The following is a 22,880-nucleotide window of genomic DNA, read 5'->3' on the forward strand; positions in this document are numbered from 1 at the left end:
TCTCTCCCTGTTTATTTCTGTGTTTCTTTCTGTCGAAGAGCATAGGCTCAAAACATAAAAGACTTTCTCACTTCCTGAGCGTTAAACTAATATATCTGTTTGTTGTTTACACACCCGTCTTCATCTTTTGTTTTTGTTTCTTAATTCTCACCATACGTACATACATACATACATACATACATACACACACACACACACACACACACACTTGTCTTAATACTACATGATAGTTGTAAACAAATGCCACCATCAGACAAGAGATGTTCTTCATTTTCAGTCTTCTGTGAAAACATTTTGTGCCATGGCAAAATATTACCTTGCTTTGGAAACGGGTGAGGGCTGGTGTAAATTAGGTGGATGTTATGTTGATGATGAAGATGATATCTTACACAAAGTGTATTTTGTGGCATAGAAGACACAGTTTTGTACCTTAAAAATTAATAGGTCTTCAATCATGATATCTGAAAAGTTGCTGCTGTCATTTCCTTTGGATTAACTGAAATCCGCTCCTTACAAAGAATGTTATTTCATTACTTAGCAATTAATAACATTTTTTATATTATAAAACATTTGATTTAACTAATATTGTTGATATAAATATGATTACAATTACTCAGTAAATATTAAAAAATAGCCTTTTTAAAATTCTTCTGGAGTTGCACTGCTTTTGTTGTAGTGCTATTTGTTTACTAATGGCAATGGTGCAGCTGGATCATCTATTGAGAAATAGTGAACGGTTAGTTTCTTGTCTCAATGAACATGGAATTTTCCATTTTGTTCACAGAAGAGTGTCCAGAACTTTGCTCATTTGCCACTAGGCCTTCACTGGTGTAGGAAGCCATTTTTAGTACCGATTAACAATAGTATAATCACCACAGTATGTTGCATATATTGAAAAGCAGCGAGCTGGCAGAATTGTTACCACACCAGATGAAATGCTCAGAGACATTTCTTCCAGGCTGGCAGAAACGTTAGCACACCAGGCGAAATGCTTAGCGGTATTTCGTCTGCTGTTACATTCTGAGTTCAAATTCCGCTGAGGTCGACTTTGCCTTTCATCCTTTCAGGGTCGATAAATTAAGTACCAGTCGTGTACTGGGGTCAATTTAATCGACTAGCCCCCTCCCTAAAAATTCAGGCCTTGTGCCTAGAGTAGAAAAGTATGTTGCATATATAATCACAGGGCAGTTAAAACAAAGAGCACAGTGCTGTATAATACAATAATACTCAGCAGCAAACCACCAGGTAGGTGACCATTGTGTGATGATTTCACTCAACAAAATAGGTGGCGAGCTGGCAGAACCGTTAGCATGCCAGGCGAAATGCGTAGCCGTATTTCGTCTGCCGTTACGTTCTGAGTTCAAATTCCACCAAGGACAACTTTGCCTTTCATCCTTTCAGAGTCAATAAATTAAGTACCAGTTATGCACTGGGGTCGATTTAATAAATTAAGTACCAGTTGCATACTGGGGTCGATATAATTGACTTAATCCGTTTGTCTGTCCTTGTTTGTCCTCTCTGTGTTTAGCCCCTTGTGGGTAGTAAAGAAATAGATTTCACTCAACAATGCGCATGGCACTGGTTTGTCTGCTAATTATGTCTGACTGCATGTAAGCTTTACTGATGAGATGATAGTAAAATAGATGTAAATGATGGATAAATAAAGACATAATGATAGCATAATGTTGGATGATAGTTGCTGATAAAACAAAATGCTTGTATGATATTTCCAGCCAATGCTACACACTCAATCTTTGGTGAGTATAAAATGCTTTTATTATTTCCTAAAATTACAATTCCAAAATCTGAGAGCATCCTCTGAAATACAGTATGTACCATGTCACCAATATGTACCAATATAGTGTTGCTTTTGAACATTACAAAACAGTTCAGTTAGAATCTAATCTTTGTTTTGACAGAATTTAGAACAGTGACACCAAGAGTTCACCTAAATATTCCTATGAAGGAAATTATTGGTGTAAATTGGAGCACAGCGAGAATTCTTGTTTTTGTTACTGTGGTTGTTAAATAGCCTCTGCTTTACCGATGAGATGATAGTCAAATAGAAGTATATGATGGATAAATAATGACATAATGATAGCATAATGTTGGATGATAGTTGCTGATAAAACAAAATGATTGTGATATTTCTAGCTATTGCTACACATTAAATCTTTATTGCAAAGGCAAGCTAGCTAAAGCATTTTTATCCTCTCTTTTTCTTTTAATTAATTTAACGAGACTCATTTTTGTTGAAATTGTTAAAAATTAAATACAGTGACATTAAACTCTGGGAACATAACTGAAACAACGTAAAAATAAAACAGCCATCTGATGTTGCTGAGAATTTTATCTGAGAGATCTCTTTGTAAATGTAATGTGTTAAAAATACAACACATACACACATTATATATCATCATCATCATCATCATCGTTTAACGTCCGCTTTCCATGGGTTGGACATTTTGACTGAGGGCTGGCGAGCCAGATGGCTGCACCAGGCTCCAGTCTTGATTTGGCAGAGTTTCTACAGCTGGATGCCCTTCCTAATGCCAACCACTCCGAGAGTGTAGTGGGTGCTTTTTACGTGCCACCGGCACGGGGGCCAGTCAGGAGGTACTGGCAATGACCTCGCTCGAATCCTTTTATACATGCAACCAGCACAGGTGCCAGTAAGATATATATATATATATATATATATATATATATATGTGTGTTTGTTGAAATGGAAAGATGAATTTTCTTGTTACAGATTATTCAAAAGTTTAACCGATACCTAGGTAGCAAAAATCACAGCAGAAAAAAACACGGTTGGAGATAAGACCATTTGGTGTTGCAACCGTGCGTTGGTGCGGATAATTGAAGTTTAATATAATTAGTGAATGGAAGAAATGGAGTTGAACGAAGATTGTACAGAATTCCTTTTATTACATTCTACACATGCTTCAAAGGCCAAAATTTTCCAAATTCTGATTAAATAAGGATACCATATTGCAGCTTTCTCTTCAGGAAAAACCAGGAATTACGTTGTCAGAACAAAACAAAACAGAGGCGCAGCAAAGCAATTCGAACGAGGACGCTCCCTAAGAGCCCATGGGTAAACTGTTTATCAATGTACGTTGAAATCGGGGGGTTGGTGGGGGCCGACAAAAGGTCCGTTGGAATAATTACAGGTCAGGCCGCGGTCAAATCTAGTAGGTGAGGAATTAATGAGAACAAGGGGTGTGGAGATGTTCTGTGTGACCAAAACTAATGTTCTGAATATTTTAAGAATACAGGGTGTATTTTTTAGGGGCGAGACAAAACCTACCTAAAAGCATGTATGTGTATACTAGCCTATGTGTGCGCGGCCGTATGTTGGCGAGGGGCGCTAGATAATGAGCACTGCTGAAAAAAGCCTGTCAGGCGGCTGAAAAAATTCTGTGTTCGTGTGTTCGTCTGTGGCCTGCTTGTCGAATTGCTTTGCTGCGCCTCTGTTTTGTTTTGTTCTGACAACGTAATTCCTGGTTTTTCCTGAAGAGAAAGCTGCAATATGGTATCCTTATTTAATCAGAATTTGGAAAATTTTGGCCTTTGAAACATGTGTAGAATGTAATAAAAGGAATTCTGTACAATCTTCGTTCAACTCCATTTCTTCCATTCACTAATTATATATATATATATATATATATATATATGTAAAAACAATAAATGTTGCCCTTTTCAAGCCTAGCCAGGCTCATGGGCCCAGTTTCCCAGTTTCTGTGGCGTATGTGTTCCCCCCAGCTGGATGGGACGCCAGTCCATCACAGCATTCCTCAAGAAACAGGAAGAGAGAGTGAGAGAAAGTTGTGGTGAAAGAGTACAACAGGGGTTGCCACCATCCCCTGCTGGAGCCTACTGGAGCTTTTAGGTGTTTTCGCTCAATAAACACACACAACGCCCGGTCTGGGAATTGAAACCACGGTCCTCCAGCCACGAGTCTGCTGCCCTAACCACTGGGCCATTGCGCCTCCACACACACACATATATATATATATATTGAAGTGAAACAAAGATCATTTCAGTAGTGAGTCATGTGAATATCAGAAATATTTCACACTTCTTGAGGTTTATCAATAACGTGTACCCATTTGTTACATATGCCTGAATGAAATTTGTACTTGAATACATAAGGAACAGTAAATACTAGAATCATTGATTTTGCAGAGTGTCCCATGAGCTGTAAAAAGATTCAGTGAACACAAATGCAGCAGCACTAAAATAAAACAACCAATTGCATATTATATAAATATACTTATCGTTCATTTAAAGTGCTGGTCACTTAAAGTAGAGGGAAAGTGTGGAAGAGGGAGACCCAGGAAGACAAGGGACAAAGTACTGAAGGCTGACCTCAAACACTGAACTTTACAAAGGTGCTGACAGAGGACCAAGATATGTGGTGCATTGCTGTACTCAAGAACAAAATTGATATCCTAAAACCAAGGTGTAATGTAAAAAAACATTGGTGTGGGTGCTGGTGTCACATAAAAAGGCACTGGTGATGGTGCCACGTAAAAAGCATTCAGTACACACTGTATAGTGCTTGGTGTTAGGAAGGGCATCCAACTGTAGAAATCAAGCCAAAACAGACTATGGAACTTGGTGCTGCCCCTGGCCTTGCCTGTTCCTGTCAAGATGTCCAACCCAAGTCAGCATGGAAAATGGACATTAAAATTTGATGATGATTGATGACATCATACACCATGGAAAGGCTGCCAAGGGTTTTATTTGATGGACTATCTTGATATGTGTTATGTTAAAAACATAACATATATCAAATCAAAATGAACATTTTCACAACAGTGACTCATGGGAACATTAGGCATGTTTCATCCCTCTTGGGGCTTATTCAATAATATATACCCATTTGTGTGGAAACGCAATGGCCCAGTGGTTAGGGCAGTGGACTCGCAGTCAGAGCATCGCGGTTTTGATTCCCAGACCGAGCATTGTGTGTGTTTATTGATTGAAAACACCTAAAGCTCCATGAGGCTCCAGCAGGGGGTGGTGGCGACCCCTGTTGTACTCTTTTGCCCCCAACTCTCTCTCACTCTCTCTTCCTGTTTCTTGAGTAACGCTGCGATGGACTGGTGTCCCATCCAGCTGGGGGGAACACATACGCCACAGACACCAGGAAACCGGGCCCATGAGACTGGCTAGGCTTGTAAAGGGAGCATAAATAAAAACATTTGTCACATGCCTGAACTAAGTTCCAGCCTTGATACATAAGAAACAGTGAATAATACATCCCCAGATACCACAGAATACCTTAAAAAACTCAATATATTGTGCATTTAATACATCATGTCTATGAAGAGATTTTCTCTCAGACAAAAACTGCAGCAACATGCTTTTATATGGCATATATTGAGTTAGCAAGATACACAGACGATTATTACGATGACATTAAATTGTGTTAGCATTACTGTATTAAGTTGGATTGAATAATTATAAGAAAGCTGAGATGCAATATCAAATAGCACAGAAATTTCCAAAATTACTATGTATAGTACTGAGATTGTTTCTTAAAAAAGGCAGCAAATGACTACCAAACGACATTGATATTTATACAAAATATTTCGGCACGTGATAATTGCTTAATGACAAGACAGAGAGTTGTACTAAAATAAATTGGTTACTATGGGTGCAGGCATGGACAAGAAGTTTGCTTCCCGACCATGTAGTCTTTGGTTCAATCCCACTGCACAGCACTTTGAACAAGTGCCTTCTACTATAACCCTGGGCCAACTAAAGCCTTGCAAGTGAATTTCAAAGATGGAAACTGAAAGAAGCCCACCGTGTGTGTCATCATTGCCTGACAACTGGTGTTGGTGTGTTTATAGCCTGCAACTTAGCAATTCAGCAAAAGAAACCAATAAAATAAGTACTAGGTTTAAAATAAGTCCTGGAGCCAATTTGTTTGACTAAACCCTTCAGAGCAGTGCTCTAGCATGGTCACATTCCAATGACTTAAATAAGTAAAAAATAGAAGACAACAAGTGTGACTAAATACTTAGACAATCATATTGTATAACAGCTGCAGTAGTAGAGCTGTTGTGGCAGTTTTGTTGTTGTTGTTGTTGTTGTTATTTGGCTCCATTTCAAGCATGACTGAACAAAACTATGATCAAAGGCTTTCAACCCATGACCAACCATCCTCACTATTTTTTTTCCTGACATAATATATCTAGGACTACACAATTCAGCTGTTTCATAAGGAATAAACTTATTCTTAATGAAACAGTTGTTAAAAATAAAGAAATTATCATCTATGCATGAAATTTAAGCTTTTTTGCCTAAAATACTGGGCTTGATTTATTCACTGAACTTTCTTGAAAGCAGTAGTCTAGCATGGCCAAACCCTAGTAACTGAAACAAGTAATAGATAGGTGCAGGCGTGACTGTGTGGTAAGACGCTCGCTGTCGGCGAGCTGGTAGAAACGTTAGCATGCCGGGTGAAATGCTTAGCAGTATTTCGTCAGCCACTATGTTCTGAGTTCAAATTCTACTGAGGTCGACTTAGCCTTTCATCCTTTCGGGGTCAATTAAATAAGTACCAGTTACACACTGGGGTCAATGTAATCAACTAAATCCCTTTGTCTGTCCTTGTTTGTCCCCTCTATGTTTAGCCCCTTGTGTGCAACAAAGAAATAAGAAGCTTGCTTCCCAACCACATGGTTCTGGGTTCAGTTCTATTTTGACTCTTTGGGCAAGTGTCTTCTACTATAGCCTCAGGGTGACCAAAGTCTTGTGAGTGGATTTGGTAGATGGAAACTGAAAGAAAACTGTTGTATGTATATGTGTGGGTGTGTATGTGTCTGTATGTGTCTCCCGCCCCCATCGCTTAACAATTGATGTTGGTGTGTTTACATCCCTGTAACTTAGCGGTTCAGCAAAGGAGACCACTAGACTTACAAAGATTAAGTTCTGGGGTCGATTTGTTCAACTAAAGGTGGTGCTCCAGCATGGCTGCAGTCGAATGACTGGAACAAATAAATGAATATGTATGTATGAACATACACAAATATTCATGTGCCACATCTGTTTCACAGGTATTGACAATTACAACCTTTCATGCCAAAGTCTGAATATTCATAAGTTTTCTAGAGAAAGATACAAGTTTTCTGTTGCTTGCTTCTGATTTATTAACAATTTATTCTCTTAGTTTCCTGCTCTCCCAAGCTTACCCTTAAAGCACAGGATCTATTTAACTCTCAGACAGGCAACTGTTTCACGTAACATGAGGGCATGTTCATATATCAGTGGGTCACTGTGACATGCTAGAGGGCCAACCCTTTTTCACATCCTGTATAAATAAGTCATAAAACCTTCTATTTTACCCATAGTCGGGTTCCTTAACAGATACTACCACTTAGGACTGGAGCAAGCTTGGAGTAGTGGTGCTTAAGGTGCAACTCTATACACCACGAAATTCCTGAAGGCTCAAATTGGAGCCTCACCACTGAGTGTGGTTTAATGTCTTTTTTGGGGTTTTTTTTTTTTTGCTAAACTCAAAAGTTATGCTGTCTCACTATGATGCCAGATTTAAACATACTGAGATCCTGAAAGTCATAGAAAGCTTGGAGGTACTTTGTTACAAAATAATACAACAGAAGATCTAAAAGAAAACTGCAAACAAATAAAGCCTTTTAAGTATTTTGAAGCCCTCTATGGATTGTAAGACTCTAAACTGGCTTATTTAGCTTATATTTAAATCCAGGATTGTATTTCATTATGAAATAAAAAATATTTTATTCATGTAAAATTAGAAAAATACCCCATGACTGAACTGAGAAGCATTTGCAATTATTAACAAATTAATAGTAAACATACCAACAAAGAAGCCACTGTATTTAGAAAGGGAAACTCTTTGCTTTTGGGGTGAAAGATCACCTGCAGTCAAATTTGAAAGTGCCCACTGATGAAGTCACTAAAAATCCATGTAAAATTTTAAGCTTTTCATAACCATGAGTAAAGACTCCTTCGTTCATGAATGACCATAGGACTGCACCTAGAAGGTTACGCTCCGAGGTAAAAGTCTGGGGAAGGTTGTTTATGGAAGACCAGCAGTCGCCCAAGCAAACCAGCCTCCCTCTCGGTGCCACAGATGTTATCCAAGGGAAAGGCAAAGGCTGATACAGCTTGGCACCAGTGATGCCACAACTTTCTACAGCTGAATGAAAAGTGTCTTGCTCAAGAACACAACACAGAGCCCAGTCCAGAAATTGACACTGCCTTTGTTTAAATTGATTTTGAAAACAACGAAGAATTTAGTAAAAATAACTTAGTGATTATTGAGCTGGTGTCTGGAAGAAACACTAAGAAATTTTAATGAACAAGAAATATTGGTTTCAAATTTTGGCAAAAGGCCAGCAGTTTCAGGGAAGTGGGTATATCAATTTCAACAACCCCAATACTCAAACAGTACTTACTTTATAAATCATGAAAGATTGGAAGGCAAAGTTGGCCTTGGCAGTATTTGAACTCAGAACATAAAGACAGATGAAATGCCACTAAGAATTTTGCCCAGCATGCTAACAATTCTGCCAGCTCACCACCTTAATGGAACAAGATATATTAATGGAATTTTTGATTTAGACCATTTTAAAATAGGAAGTTTGTATCATACAATCAAGAGCAGTTTCAAGGGGTTGGTATCAAAATGGCTAAAACAATTTTAATCCTTAAAATTAAAGGAAACTATTTTAATCCTTAAAACCCAAATAGTAGGTTACAGGCCTATGAGTTAGTAAAATCAATGATTCGTTATTTTTCTCAGTACAGAGATTCTCATGCTCTTACAATTCACCCTAATACTAAAAGAGTGTTCTTCATAGTTCGTTCATTTGCTAAAAATAGCAGCCAAATTTCCCTCAAATCATATCCTACTAATTTAAAAAAGAAAAATGCAGGCACACATTAGCTAACAAACAAGTACAGAACAACCAGCTGTCAATCAAGAGTATGACCTGATAGCATTTTAACATGCTTTTACTAATTGTTTTAGGGTCCTATGTAGTTACAGACAGACACAGATACCTTCTTGGCCCTCCATGTTGACCATGACCCAACAATACAGCCAGGCTGGAATAAGAGAGTGAGAGAGGGGAGGGTCTATACCAGCATTCAGCTGGTACTCATTTGCAACTAAATAGATAAGAATAACATTAAATGAAGTGCCTTGTTCAAGAACAGAATGAGCTGCCCAGTCCAGGAATTGAACCCATGATGGCAAGTCAAATACCTTAACCACTAGGCCATACACCTTCAAAGGGATGATATAGCGCAAGATAAAAAATGGAAAAGAATCAGATGATCATGGTAAGGATACATATTTGACTGCTTAATTAGGGTTGATTTTGGCCTAGACAACCATGACGACAATAATGATTGCTAAGACACTGGTTTGGGTTCCCTGCCAAATAATTATATTTGCTCATTGGCTTCTGGATGGGGAAGGAGGACTGTTCCATTGTTTAAGGAGAGGGAAGACAAGTCCATCGACAACTATTATAACTACTTTTTCCTAGTTTTATTTCATCCAACAAAGTACACCATCATCCCTTGCCTACCAGTACACACATCACAACAGAGATATCATGTGACCTACAGACAAACTTTTTGAAATGTCAAAAGTCCCAAAAGCTAGATTTGGGTGGTGATAAACAATGTGAGAATTTAAGAGACAAGGCAGCTGAGCTTTTTCTATAAAAAAATATATACTAATTGAAAATTTTGTTCTGTAACACTTAATGATAATCACAGGGATAATTGGGCCCTCAGACCTACAAAATGCAACAAACGTATTGAAATTGTTCTGAATGAAGATGCTTAGAGGAGTCATCATTTTCAATTAGACATACATACCAAAACTAATACAGTCTGTCTCATGGTTACATCTACTGTTTGTATTCCCAGCTAGGGAGAACTGTTTTCATTCTGACACCAAGCTAACTGTAAAGTTTAGAAGACTCGTTAAAAGTGGGACAAACACCACTGGTAGAATTAGGTTTTCTCAAGACTATTAAAAGCTTATTGCATCATTTACGCATGCACACACACACATACATACATTCGTATATCGGTTCAACTATCAGCGTTTGGGCCATGCAGCATCACAAGTTCCTGTTATTTTGTTTTTCAGTGTTTCATTTTTTTTTGGTGTTTTCATGGTTATTGTGACTGTTGTTTACCTTCACACCAGTCCCAGACCAACAGCTAGACATATGTTCAAAAATGTCCCAGCTGTTACCATCACATCTCTTAAATCAGTATATCCAATGCATCCTTCCATTTTCAAGACAGCAGAGTGTGGTTTCAGAAAAATCTGACTGATATTTTCATCCCATTGAATGACCCTGGTAGAGGTTCTCCTGTGGATGGATTTTGTTGTTGTGTGTGTGTTGCTGTTGAGCTCCTGGCTAGGTAAACCTTTGGGTCCACAATGTTCCAGCATTAACCATCTCACTTTTTTACAAAGATATATAAAGTCAACATCTAAAATATATTTTCCTTCAATGGGGCAGTACAGTGTGTCCGGGTGAGATTTAGGCTGCTATTTCAATCTTGTTGACTTACCTATGCAATGTTTATTTTTTTTAAATAACTCTAAAGGAACTTGTAGTGGTTTATATCAACAAATATTATACAGACAAGATCAATAAGTTTACATAATGCTGCCATGGAGAGAAAAGAAATTTGAAATTTCTCGTCTCCATGCTCAGTACTTAAACTGATGAAATTCACTGTTTTGATTATTGATGTGGGGGTAAAGCTGTTAAATAACATGGTGTACTGTCTAAACCCAAGAACAAAATTAAGTCAACAGACCTGTGATAAAAAAAAATGCTCCAGCACATGGTTCCAGGTTCAGTCCCACTGCATGGCACCTTGGGCAAGTGTCTTCTACTATAGCCTCGGGCCAACCAAACCCTTGTGAGTGGATTTGGTAGACGAAAACTGAAAGAAGCCCTTCGTATATATATATATATAATGTGTGTGTGTGTATACGCTTGTGTGTCTGTGTTTGTACCCTCAACATCCCTTGACCACCGATGCTGGTGTGTTTATGTCCCTGTAACTTAGCAGTTCGGCAAAAGAGGCTGATAGAATAAGTACTAGGTCTACAAACAATAAGTGCTAGGGTCAATTTGCTCGACTAAAGGCGGTGCTCCAGCATGGCCACAGTCAAATGACTGAAACAAGTAAAAGAGTAAAAAAGAGATATGATCAGCTTGTCTTAGCTCTATTCAGCCGTAAGTTTCGTAGGCTCACGAAATAAAGCGAATTTCGTCAGGCATACAACCAAACCTTTTGTTTGTCCACTCACTCGTATGCATATGTATATATCTACACACACACACACCAATTATATCTGAATCTGTTTTATCTAGACATCTTGTCAACAGAACACACGCATTGACAAAATGACCCTACCAAGATACACTACCTATTTTAATACAAGATTTCGCATCAAGAATCTAGCAAAACAAATGCAAGAACCGCGCGCATGGGGTGAGAGCTTCGTAAGAAATTTGGTAAAGTGTAACACTCTGGGGACAGGAATAAAAGGAATGGATCCAGCAGGTAGTTATGGGCCCGTTTTTTGATTCTCGGAGTTTCGGAGCGATCTAGTAGCTAAACTGAGTTCTCATAGGACCACATTATCCAGTGGACTACATTTTTAAGACATGGTATGGTTTGAGAGAGATTTTGTTGCCATTTTTAGCAGATCGGTCAACAACATAAAAGCCCCTCTTTTTGGTTCCTAACAACGACAAACACTATCAGGGTACCTGAGACAGCAGACACCCGAACTAAATGCGTGAATTGGTTCAAACCTAGCCCACGTTAAAAGAATGAACACTTGAGGGGTTAGTCAACTACCTACAAAAGTTAAAAGAACCAAATAACGACATGCATACACATAGCAGCGACGTGTGAAGCTTGCTTCCCAACCATGTGGTTTCGGGTTCAAACCCATTGCACGGCAACTTGGGCACGAGTCTTCTACTATACCGCCGAGTCAACCAAAACCTTCTTTGGGTGACGAAAACTGAAAGAAGCAAGTCATATCTATATATATATATATACATACACATATATATATATATACATATATATACACACATATACATATATACACACATATACATATATACACACATATATACACATATATATATACATACACACAAATATTTATACATGCATACACACAGATATATGTACACATGTCTGTGTGACCACTGCTTGACAATCGGTCCTGGTTTGTTTACGTCCCTATAACTTAGAGGTTCGACAAAATAGCCAGACTGAATAAGTACCAGGCTTAAATATGAATACAGGAGTATTTGCTCGACTAAACGCTTCAAGGCAGTGCCCCAGCATAGCCGCAGTCCAAAGAACAAGTGAAAGAAATATATATGTGTGTGTGTGTGTGTGTAGAGGTGTGGGGTAGGAGGAATTCTTAAAAGATAATATATAAAGTGGTAACAATACATTTCAGTGTTTACAAATAAATACAAAAGAACGGACGTTTTCGCAAAGAATAGGGGAAATGTAAAAAAAGAAGAAAGAACCCCAAACATCTTTATAAGTGTTTCGATGAAATCAGGTCAAAGTAAAAAAAAAAAAGTTGCGCTTATTCACAAAAATATAACCTGTTCCCCTTTTAGCACATACTAGACGTGTCTATATATATATATATATATATATATATATATATAATATATATATATATATATATATATATATATATATATATACAGACACACACATACAAACAAACACATATATATACATACTAGCAGACATTAAATTATGGTATATGTGTGTTTATGTTTATGAAAGCAAACAAAGTGAACAAAAATAAACCTTGTCCTTCGATATAAGGTAGTGTTTTTCTTTGACACATTTCCCCGTTTCATATACTCCCTAATTTGTAAAATAAATTTCATATACATATATATATATATTTAAATTTACCCACCGGAATTCCTTAATAAAGGCTCGTCTGTTTTCACCAACATGACAAATATTTAAGACAATCAAGTGTAAATACTCCACGGACAGTTTAGTCTTGAGAATAACAACTTTTGATCCAGTTTCTTAAGTGGATGACTACGCTCCGTTGCGATTATTATTATTATTGTTTTCGTTTGTTTGTTTTTTTCCGACGGTTACAACAAATTATAAACAATCTTAGAATGAGTGACGAGTATAAATAATATTGGTCTTAGCCATAGCTGATATGAGTAATTAGTGAATTATCAATGAAGCTTACTAGTTATTTATCTAACCAATAAGTTTGAAGTGGCTTCAATAAATTGTTTTTTTTTTTTTTATCAATTATAAGTTGGTTAATGAACGATCATTTCAGTGTTTTTGTACAATCAGTAATTAATAAACAGTTATTGTTAACAACGAGGCAGAAAACCCCATATGGGGGTCGGGAGACTTAAAGGTACACGAGGCTTACCCGTCCTTTGCGGTTACGATGAAGTTGATATGAAATAGCTATACAGCATACTCGCTCTGTGTGAGTGAGACGTTTACACTAATAGTACACAGAAACATACACACTGACACACATAGACACACATACACACGCTGACATACAAACACACATACTGACATATATACACACAAACATGTGCGAGCATGTGTGAGTGCTGGTGCGACTGAGGGTGAGAGATGCAGTAGAAAAATAGATGGTTATTTTTCACTTGCTCCCTCCACCAAAATGGGTAGAGATGTATAGGACAGAGAAATAAGTACGACATTGGTAGGACAAGGGAGGGGATTAGTTGCAGGGTAGTGATGGCGGTGGAGAGAGTGTTGACATTAAATACTGAATACACACACACATCACACACATATATATATACACACACACACACACACACACACGCATATATATATGTATGTATGTACCACAGTATTAACCAGACTATCGGATGTTGTTATACATCGCTGGTCACAATGCGCTTCGCATAAGAAGAGCGACTGTTTATTGTTTGGCTGATGCGAACAGGTATAGAAATATTCTTTTACTCTTTTGACTGTGGCCATGCTGGAGCACCACCTTTAGTCGAGCACATCAACCCCAGGATTTATTCTTTGTAAGCCTAGTACTTATTCTATCGGTGTCTTTGGCCGAACCGCTAAGTTACGGGGACGTAAACACACCACCATCGGTTGTCAAGCGATGTTGGGGGACAAACACGGATACACAAACATATACATGCACACACACACACAACACACACACACACACACACGCATATATATATGTATGTATGTACCACAGTATTAACCAGACTATCGGATGTTGTTATACATCGCTGGTCACAATGCGCTTCGCATAAGAAGAGCGACTGTTTATTGTTTGGCTGATGCGAACAGGTATAGAAATATTTTTTTACTCTTTTGACTGTGGCCATGCTGGAGCACCACCTTTAGTCGAGCACATCAACCCCAGGATTTATTCTTTGTAAGCCTAGTACTTATTCTATCGGTGTCTTTGGCCGAACCGCTAAGTTACGGGGACGTAAACACACCACCATCGGTTGTCAAGCGATGTTGGGGGACAAACACGGATACACAAACATATACATGCACACACACACACACACACACACACACACACACACACATATATATATATATATATACATACATTCAAACATACATACATACATACATACATACATACATACATACATACATACATACATACATACAACGAGCTTCTTTCAGTTTCTGTCTACCAAATCCACTCACAAGGCTTTGGTCGGTCTGAGGCTAAAGTAGAAGACACTTGCCCAAGGTGCCACGCAGTGGGACTGAACCTGGTCCCATGTGGTTGGTAAGCAAGCTACTTAACCACACATTAACTTAACTTTTATATCTTTATTTGCATACCTAACAACCAGGCTGCCTACCGTGTAATATAAAATCACTTTCTTCAGTTTATCGTACTTCTGTAAGGAAAAAATCCACAACCTCCCGCCCCGATGAACCACTATTGTTCCTGAAAGTTGTTTTTCATTTTTTCTACAGATTGCTTGAAGCTCACCTTTTTCCTACACCTCGATCTTTGGATCTTACATTATATATATAGTTAATCCAAACAAGAAAACACAGAAAAAAAGAGAAAAAAACAGCAACGCGAGGACGTGGAACAATTAAAGTATTATTGACGCTCAGGAAAGAAGGGAAGGAGGGTTTAACGTTTCGAGCGGAGCTCTTCGTCGGAAACAAGGAGAAGGAAAGATCCCAAGAAGGGAAGACAGAGGAAAAAATATTTTTGCTGGTGGTGCTCAAGAGATCACATGTTGAAAGAGATCACATATATATATATATATATATATATATATAATATATATATATATATATATATATATAATATATATATATATATATATATGGTTCCGGGTTCAGTCCCACTGCGTGGCACCTTGGGCAAGTGTCTTCTACTATAGCCTCGGGCCGACCAAAGCGTTGTGAGTGGATTTGGTAGACGGAAACTGAAAGAAGCCCATCGTATATATGTATATATATGTTTGTGTGTCTGTTTTTGTCCCCCACCCCACCCCCAACATCGCTTGACAACCGACGCTGGTGTGTTTACGTCCCCGTAACTTAGCGGTTTGGCAAAACGACCGATAGAATAAGTACTAGGCTTACAAAGAATAAGTCCTGGGGTCGATTAGCTCGACTAAAGGCGCTGCTCCAGCATGGCCGCAGTCAAATGATTGAAACAAGTAAAAGAATATACACACTCTCTTTCTCTCTCTCTCTCTCTCTCTCTCTCTCACACACACACACACAAACACACACACACAAACACACACACACAGAAAGGAAAGGAACGATTGTTTCTCTACACCTCTCAAAGTGGGCGCTACCGCCCCGCGGTGGGTGTTGAGAAGGTCCAGGTGGGTGCTGGTGTCTAAGGAGGCGATGGTGAGGGGTAGAGAAAAAGGAAGTATAGAGAGGAAGGCAGTGAATTGGGTGACGCTATGAATTTATTTTATCATAGTATTGTATACAAATTATATATTATATTAAATACCTACCAAATGATTCATAGTATATATAAATTAGTAAAATATAAAATATTTATTTATACATAATAATAAGGGTGGGGGCGCTGAGGGTATAATGTGGCTATGAGAAGGCGGTGGTCCCAAAAGTTTGAGAACCTCTGCTCCACAGATACATTAACACACCGGACAAAACGCTTGGCAGCATTTCGTCCGTCTTTACGTTCTGAGTTCAAATTCCGCCGTGGTCGACTTTGCTTTCATCGGCAAGACTTCCCCCCTCCCTACCAAAAGCCAATAAGTACCAGTTGAGTACTGAGGTCGATGTAATTGACTAACACTTATAACTGCTGGCCTTGTACCAAAATTTGAAACAATTACGATTACTATTATTATTGTTGTGTCTGGGGAACGAAGTATTATTATTGTGTTTGATAAACAACCTACCTTCGACCGGTAAAAACAAACTGTGTGTGTGTGTGTGTACACGCATAAGAGGAGCGGCTGTTTATTGTTTGGTTGATGGGTGAATGGATGAACGGGTTGTTTACGGTATCCTGTTGAAATTGAGAACCTCTGATGCTACTGCATACGTAAAAGAATAACAAACAGATAAAGGGAGTTAGAGAGATGAGATGAAGTGGTAGACAGTGATAGTTCCACGAGAGAGGCAAAAAGTGGTCGAATATAACAAACAGTTGCCGTTATCATGAAATTCATATATCTCCACAAGTAATTGATTTTTGAAACGGCAGAGGAATATATATTTAAGAACATTTTGAAATCATAGTTCCTAAACACCTTTTTTCAGTTTCTCGAAGCTGTCGTTTAGCGACAGGTCATTCTTAAGATTAAAAGACAAAAAAAACTTACTACTCTCATGTTGAAAGCTATTGATGATGTTGATAGAGAGCACATGGAATCTTGTGATGGTAATTACTGGACAAGTAATAACTTCATATATACAGCTGTTATTACTCTAAAAAACACTGATGAAACAGGTGCTAATTAAATTGGGAAACAAAACTTGAAGAAACATCAACAATCTTTGCCACCATACTGAATGATTAATCATGATAATAAAATGTAAATGGAATAATGAGCTTTCACTTCACCTATTACATCTTATGCAAATCTGAGACCCTCTTCGGTCATAACTGACCATGGGATTACACCTAGAAAGTTACCCTCCCAGGCACAAGTCCAGGCAAGGTTGTTTTATGGAAGACCAGCAGTCACTCATGCATACCGGCCTCCCCTCTCCACGCCACCAGTGTTATCCAAGGGAAAGGCAAAGGCAGATACAGCTTGGCACCTGTGACGTTGTAACTCATTTCTACGGCTGAGTGAACTAGAGCAACGTGAAATAAAGTGTCTTGCTCAAGAACACAACACTCAGCTCACAACCTCACGATCGTAAGCTCGACGCTCTAACCACTGAGCCATGCACCTTCACAATTATCTATTTATTATCACAATATTTATTTATTATGCAAATAAAAAACAACAAAACTCTACAGTGACACTGCACACTAAGTTCTTGAGAGAAGGCATGTTTCTTTAAAACACAAGCTCAGGATACTGAGCAAAAAATTTTGTTATCATAGAAAAATATTCAAGTGAGACAGTATAAATCACAAGTTTGCTTCCAATACACAGGCATTATAGAGAGACAAGGGAGGAAAACATTACCATTAAGAAAGCCTGCTTATTCTTAGTGCACATTTTGAAGAGTGCAGTTTGATTTTTAGTTATTTTTTCGAAGCTATAATGGAAGTGAAAAGGAGCATATTTGGCATATTTTGCTTTATGAGTTCAATAAGGGCAACAATAGAACTGAAAGTGTGAGGAATATTAATGCAGAATATGGAGATCAGACAATAAGCTTAAGCCAGTGTCAACGGTGGTTCCAGAAATTCTGAGCTGGAAACTACAGCCTAGAAGATGAGCCTTATCCTGGAAGATCTGAAAAGCTCGACAAGGACATCCTGCAAACCCTGGTGGAACAAAATCCCATTGTAACTGTTGAGGAACTAGCAAAGAAGCTTGGATTTGGTCAGTCAACCATTCATCGACACCTGCATGCCATCGGAAAAGTCAACAAATTGAGTTAATGGGTTCCTCACAAACTTTCCAAGTCTAATTGCATGCAGAGAATGAACGTAGGTTCTTTGCTGTCACGTCTCATGAATGAACCCTTTTTTTAATTAAATAGTGACTGGTGACAAAAAATGGGTTCTCTATAAAAATGTCAAGCGCTGGAGACAGTGAGTAAGGAAAAGGGAAGCACCAGTGCCCTAGACTAAAGAAAGGTTTAGTTCACTTTGAACTTTTAAACCCAAATCAAACAATAACAAAGGAGATATACTGCAAGCAGCTCAAGCGGCTAAAGCCAGCACTACAAGAAAAATGACCATCTTTGGTTTCAAGATGAAAGGTGTTCTTCCATTAGGATAATATTCGGCCACATACAGCAAGGATGACATTCCAAAAGCTGGAGCAGTTTGAATGGGAAACAATGCCCCACATACCATATTCACTGGACATTACCTCATCCGATTACCATATATTCTGCAGTCTTCAAAATCATTTGGACAGAAAAAATATGAATTCTGTAGGTGAGATCAGAAGAGTACTGGAGGAGTATTTTTCATTACGGACAAGTGAATTTTGGAAGTGGGGCCTTGCAAGTCTACCAGATAGATGGAAGATCATTGTAGAAAATGAAGGAGAGTATATCTTGGATTAAAAAAGAACTTTGTTATCTTAATTTTGAAAAATAAAAGAAATATACCCCCCCCCCCGCATTATTTATGGGATGACCCAATATATGTGTGTATATATATATATATATATACACACACACACAGATTGAGGGAGGGAGAGAGAAACAGAAAGGAAAAGAGAGAGTGCTAGTTCATTGAGTACATGGCACCTTATGTGTGCATGCATCTGTATGTGGGTGAGAGAGAAAGAAAGAGGGAAAATATGCTGGCATTGACAGTGTCAGCTGACAAACTTGGGCACTAGTTTAAAGACATCCCAAGCCCATCTTCACTGTTATTAGGTTTTGGTGGGTGGGGGCAGGGTTTATTATCAGGAAATGGCATTATTTGAACTCAGGACCAAAACATACTGCAAATAAGGCAAAGTACTTTATGAACTCTAAAACTCTGCCAGGTCAACACCCCTACCACTCACACATATTTTATATATATATATATATATACAAACACACATACAAACACAGATAAATAGATATACATACACATGCATACATGTTTGTGCACACACACACACACGCACACTCACACACACGCACGCACACACACACACATACTGAACACATTTGTTTTGTAGGTATATAGAAAAATAAGTGAGTTTCATGTCAAGAAGCAGCTTGACAATAAATAACAATTTTTAAATGTGATATCTTACTAATGAGACATTCACCTGCACGTGTTCCCCTCATTCTGTATGTTTGTATTATTCGAGTGTTTGTTTTTCAGTTATTCTGTTAAATATACATAACCATCAAGGTTTCTCATCATCATTTTCAACACTGTAAACAACCCACTCTCCCACCCACTAACCAATCCAAATATCAACAAATAACAAAACAGCAATAAACACACTCCCCACACCACACACACTTGAGCACAAAGAACAGTGGTTTCAATCATTTTCTATTTATGGGCCCCTTTCATCATTATTTTATTCTGGTGGACCCCCATGGCCATTCAATGTTTAAAAACTAGTTTTATAGATACTTCTTTCAAAATTCCTATTGTGTTTCTCACACATTCACTTGGGTTTATGACAATGCTCTCTGAGAGAACATTCTTCTGAGGCCAGAAACTCTGCTGTTTCTTGCATTAAATACATTTAAAACATTTTTTCATGACCCCTTAAAATACCACTGTAGATACCCAATTTACTATTTTGTTTGTACAGCCCCACTCGCAAATCCTATACGAACTCCTAGAGGTCATACTGACCCCTGTTGAGAACCACTGGTTTAGAGGAAGATAAATATTCAGATACAGATAGATGAAGAGAGGGGTTGCTCAGAAACCCCTCTTACATATTTCACTTATCTGTGTGTAAATATTTATATTTTTACTCTGGGGTTCCTTGGAATTCACTTTGAAAAATTCTGACATAAAGAAGTAAAATAGGTTCTCCGGGGCATCTACTACTCTCAGGCCCAAGGATGAGGGGATCCTCTCAAAATTCAAAGGTACTGAGCTTTTTTCTAGGGAGGGGTTTAGCAAATTGTAATGGATCCTTCTTTGGTTCTTCAGACCCTAGACTGTTGTATCACTTGAACATGACTTCTCATAGGCCCTGAGTACAGAAATATATAAAAGATATACCAAAGGTAAGTACAAAGGTGTATTTAAGGCACGTAACTAAACATTCCGAAATAAAAATCACGTAAGCACAGGTGTGGCTGTGTAATAAGAAGCTTACTTTCCAACCACATGATTCCGGGTTTAATTTCATTGTGCGGCACCTTGGGCAAGAGTCTTCTGCTGTAGCCTTGTGCCAACCAGAGCCTTGTGAGTGGATATGGTAGACAGAAACAAAAAGAAGCCCACTGTGTGTGTGCATTCCAACTAATCCCAGCAAGGTACATTAAAAGATGAAATGTATGTGTACATGTGTGTGTGTGTGCGTACACACATGCATGCTACTGTCACATTGCCTTGACCTCACATGTTAGTTGTAAATGAGTACTGCCATCATGCGAATAGTGTCCGTCATTCATCTTACATCAAAACGTATCTGATTATAGGGAAATATTATACAATAAGTGAGGGTTAACAACAGGAAAGGCATCCAGCCATAGAAAATCCATCTCAACAAAATTCTCTCCAACAGATACAGGCAAGGAAAGGTGGAGATTAAAACAATGATGATGATGATGACAACAACAATGGTGATGTACTTACGGCCCGTGTGTACCCATGACTGGTTGCAATATGTCCCCATGTAAGTAAAATTATGCATCCTGGGGAAGTAATTTGGTGTGTTACAGGTAAATAAAATTATATAACCAAGGTATGTAACAAGGAGTTTGTTAAGAATATAAAAATGAGTGTACCTTATTGGTATAAAACTGTTTAGTGTAATAGTGGGGATATATACAAGGGAATGATGAAAAGTTCCTGGCTTTAAGGTTATCATGAAAAGCCTGGTTCGAAGGCCAACCATCCGAGTTCTTTTACAGGGCTTAGAAAAATCAAAGGACCGCTGTAATAAGTGTGTGAATCTGAGAAGGGAATATGTTAAATAAAATCACAATTAACCAAGCCGCCTGCATTTTCTTTCACTCTTAAAGCCAGGAACTTTTCAGCATCCTCTTGTGTGTGTGTGAGTGTGCGCGTATACACACATATACACACAAGGGGTTGCAGAGAAGTTCCTGGTTTTAAGGGTATCCCAAAAGGCCTGGTTAGAGGCCCAACCTTCTAATTTCTTTAACAGGGATTAGAAAAACTGAAGGACCACTGCAATAAGTGTGTGAATCTGAAAAGGAAATATGTTGAATAAAATCACAATTAACTGATCCTCCTGTATTTTCTTTTACCCAAAGCCAGGAACTTTTCAGTATCCACTCATGTATGTGCTTGTGTCTGCATGCACAGTGTTAAAGGGGAGTGTTGTGTAATAACAGTGATAACAATTATATTGAAATTGAGATTGATTGCATGTGGGAGCGTGAGTCTTTTATGTCAGTGTTTGTCCCACCCATTACTTGACAAACATTGTTGATTTGTTTATGTTCCCATAATTTAGCAGTTCGACAAGAGACAAATAGTATAAGTACAGGCTTTAAAAAAAATAAAGTACAGAAGTTGATTTGTTCAACTAAAATCCTTCAAAGTGTTGGATACATTTCTGGCACTCCATTGGTTATGATAAGGGTACCAGTTGATCCGATCAACAGAACAGCCTGCTTATGAAATTAATGTTCATGTGGCTGAGTACTCCACAGACATGTGTACTCTTAATGTAGTTCTCAGGGATATTCAGCATGACACAGAGTGTGGCAAGGCTGGCTCTTTGAAATACAGGTACAACTCATTTTTGCCAGCTGAGTGGACTGGAGCAACATGAAAAAAAGTGTCTTGCTCAAGGACATTTCTCATTGCCAGGAATTGAACTCACAACCTTACAATCATGAACCAAATACCCTAAACACTAAACCACACACCTTCACAAGGTGATACAACATAGTCAAAGTCCAATGGCTGAAACAAGTAAAAGATGATAGATGAAAAACAAAGATAAAAATTATAATTTTCCTTTCTATTACAGGCACAAGGGCTGAAGTTTTGGGGAATATGGCATGTCAATTACATTGACCCCCACCCCATCCCACCCCAGTGCTCAACTGGTTCCTATTTTATTGACCCTGAAAGGATGAAAAGCAAAGTTAACCATGGTAGAATTTGAACTCAGGACATATAACCAGAAAAAAATGTCACGAAACAATTTGACTGGCATGCAAACAATTCTGCCAGTTCATACCAAAATGGAAGTATAACACAAAATTATACCTAAAATGGGGAGCCACTAGTGTAGCTTGCGGGGGGGGGGGATAGGATCGGTCTGCCCCGGGTGGCACTTTTGGGTCTGTTGTAGGCAATGTCTTTTTCGTGGGATCCGGGGGGGCAGCAAACAGAAGGGCTACCCCAGACGGCACACACTCTAGCTATGCTAGTGTGGAGAGCCAACATAATTACATCTACGTAGTCATTCAACCTGTAAGAAATAGCAGCCAAATCTCCCTCAAATTACACC

At 38.4% G+C, this 22,880-nt stretch overlaps 1 protein-coding gene across 4 annotated transcripts in view; it reads right to left on the bottom strand.

The window, feature by feature from the left end:
- The window catches only part of LOC115217548, a 129,915-nt gene that overhangs the window by 47,571 nt on the left and 59,464 nt on the right, over window positions 1–22,880 (bottom strand). Inside the window, exon 1 of one of the 4 annotated variants that reach the window (XM_036507393.1) lies at window positions 21,026–21,379. The exons of 2 other annotated variants lie outside the window; for them this stretch is intronic. In XM_036507393.1, coding sequence (XP_036363286.1) covers window positions 21,026–21,287 — 262 coding nt within the window. In that variant the 5' untranslated portion in view covers window positions 21,288–21,379. Of the gene's footprint in view, window positions 1–13,012; window positions 13,581–21,025; window positions 21,380–22,880 lie in introns of those variants that run through there. One more of the 4 variants, XM_029787278.2, reaches the window with a different exon arrangement.

Source organism: Octopus sinensis, linkage group LG11 (assembly GCF_006345805.1).
Source record: "Octopus sinensis linkage group LG11, ASM634580v1, whole genome shotgun sequence".
In the NCBI taxonomy this organism is placed as follows: domain Eukaryota; kingdom Metazoa; phylum Mollusca; class Cephalopoda; order Octopoda; family Octopodidae; genus Octopus; species Octopus sinensis.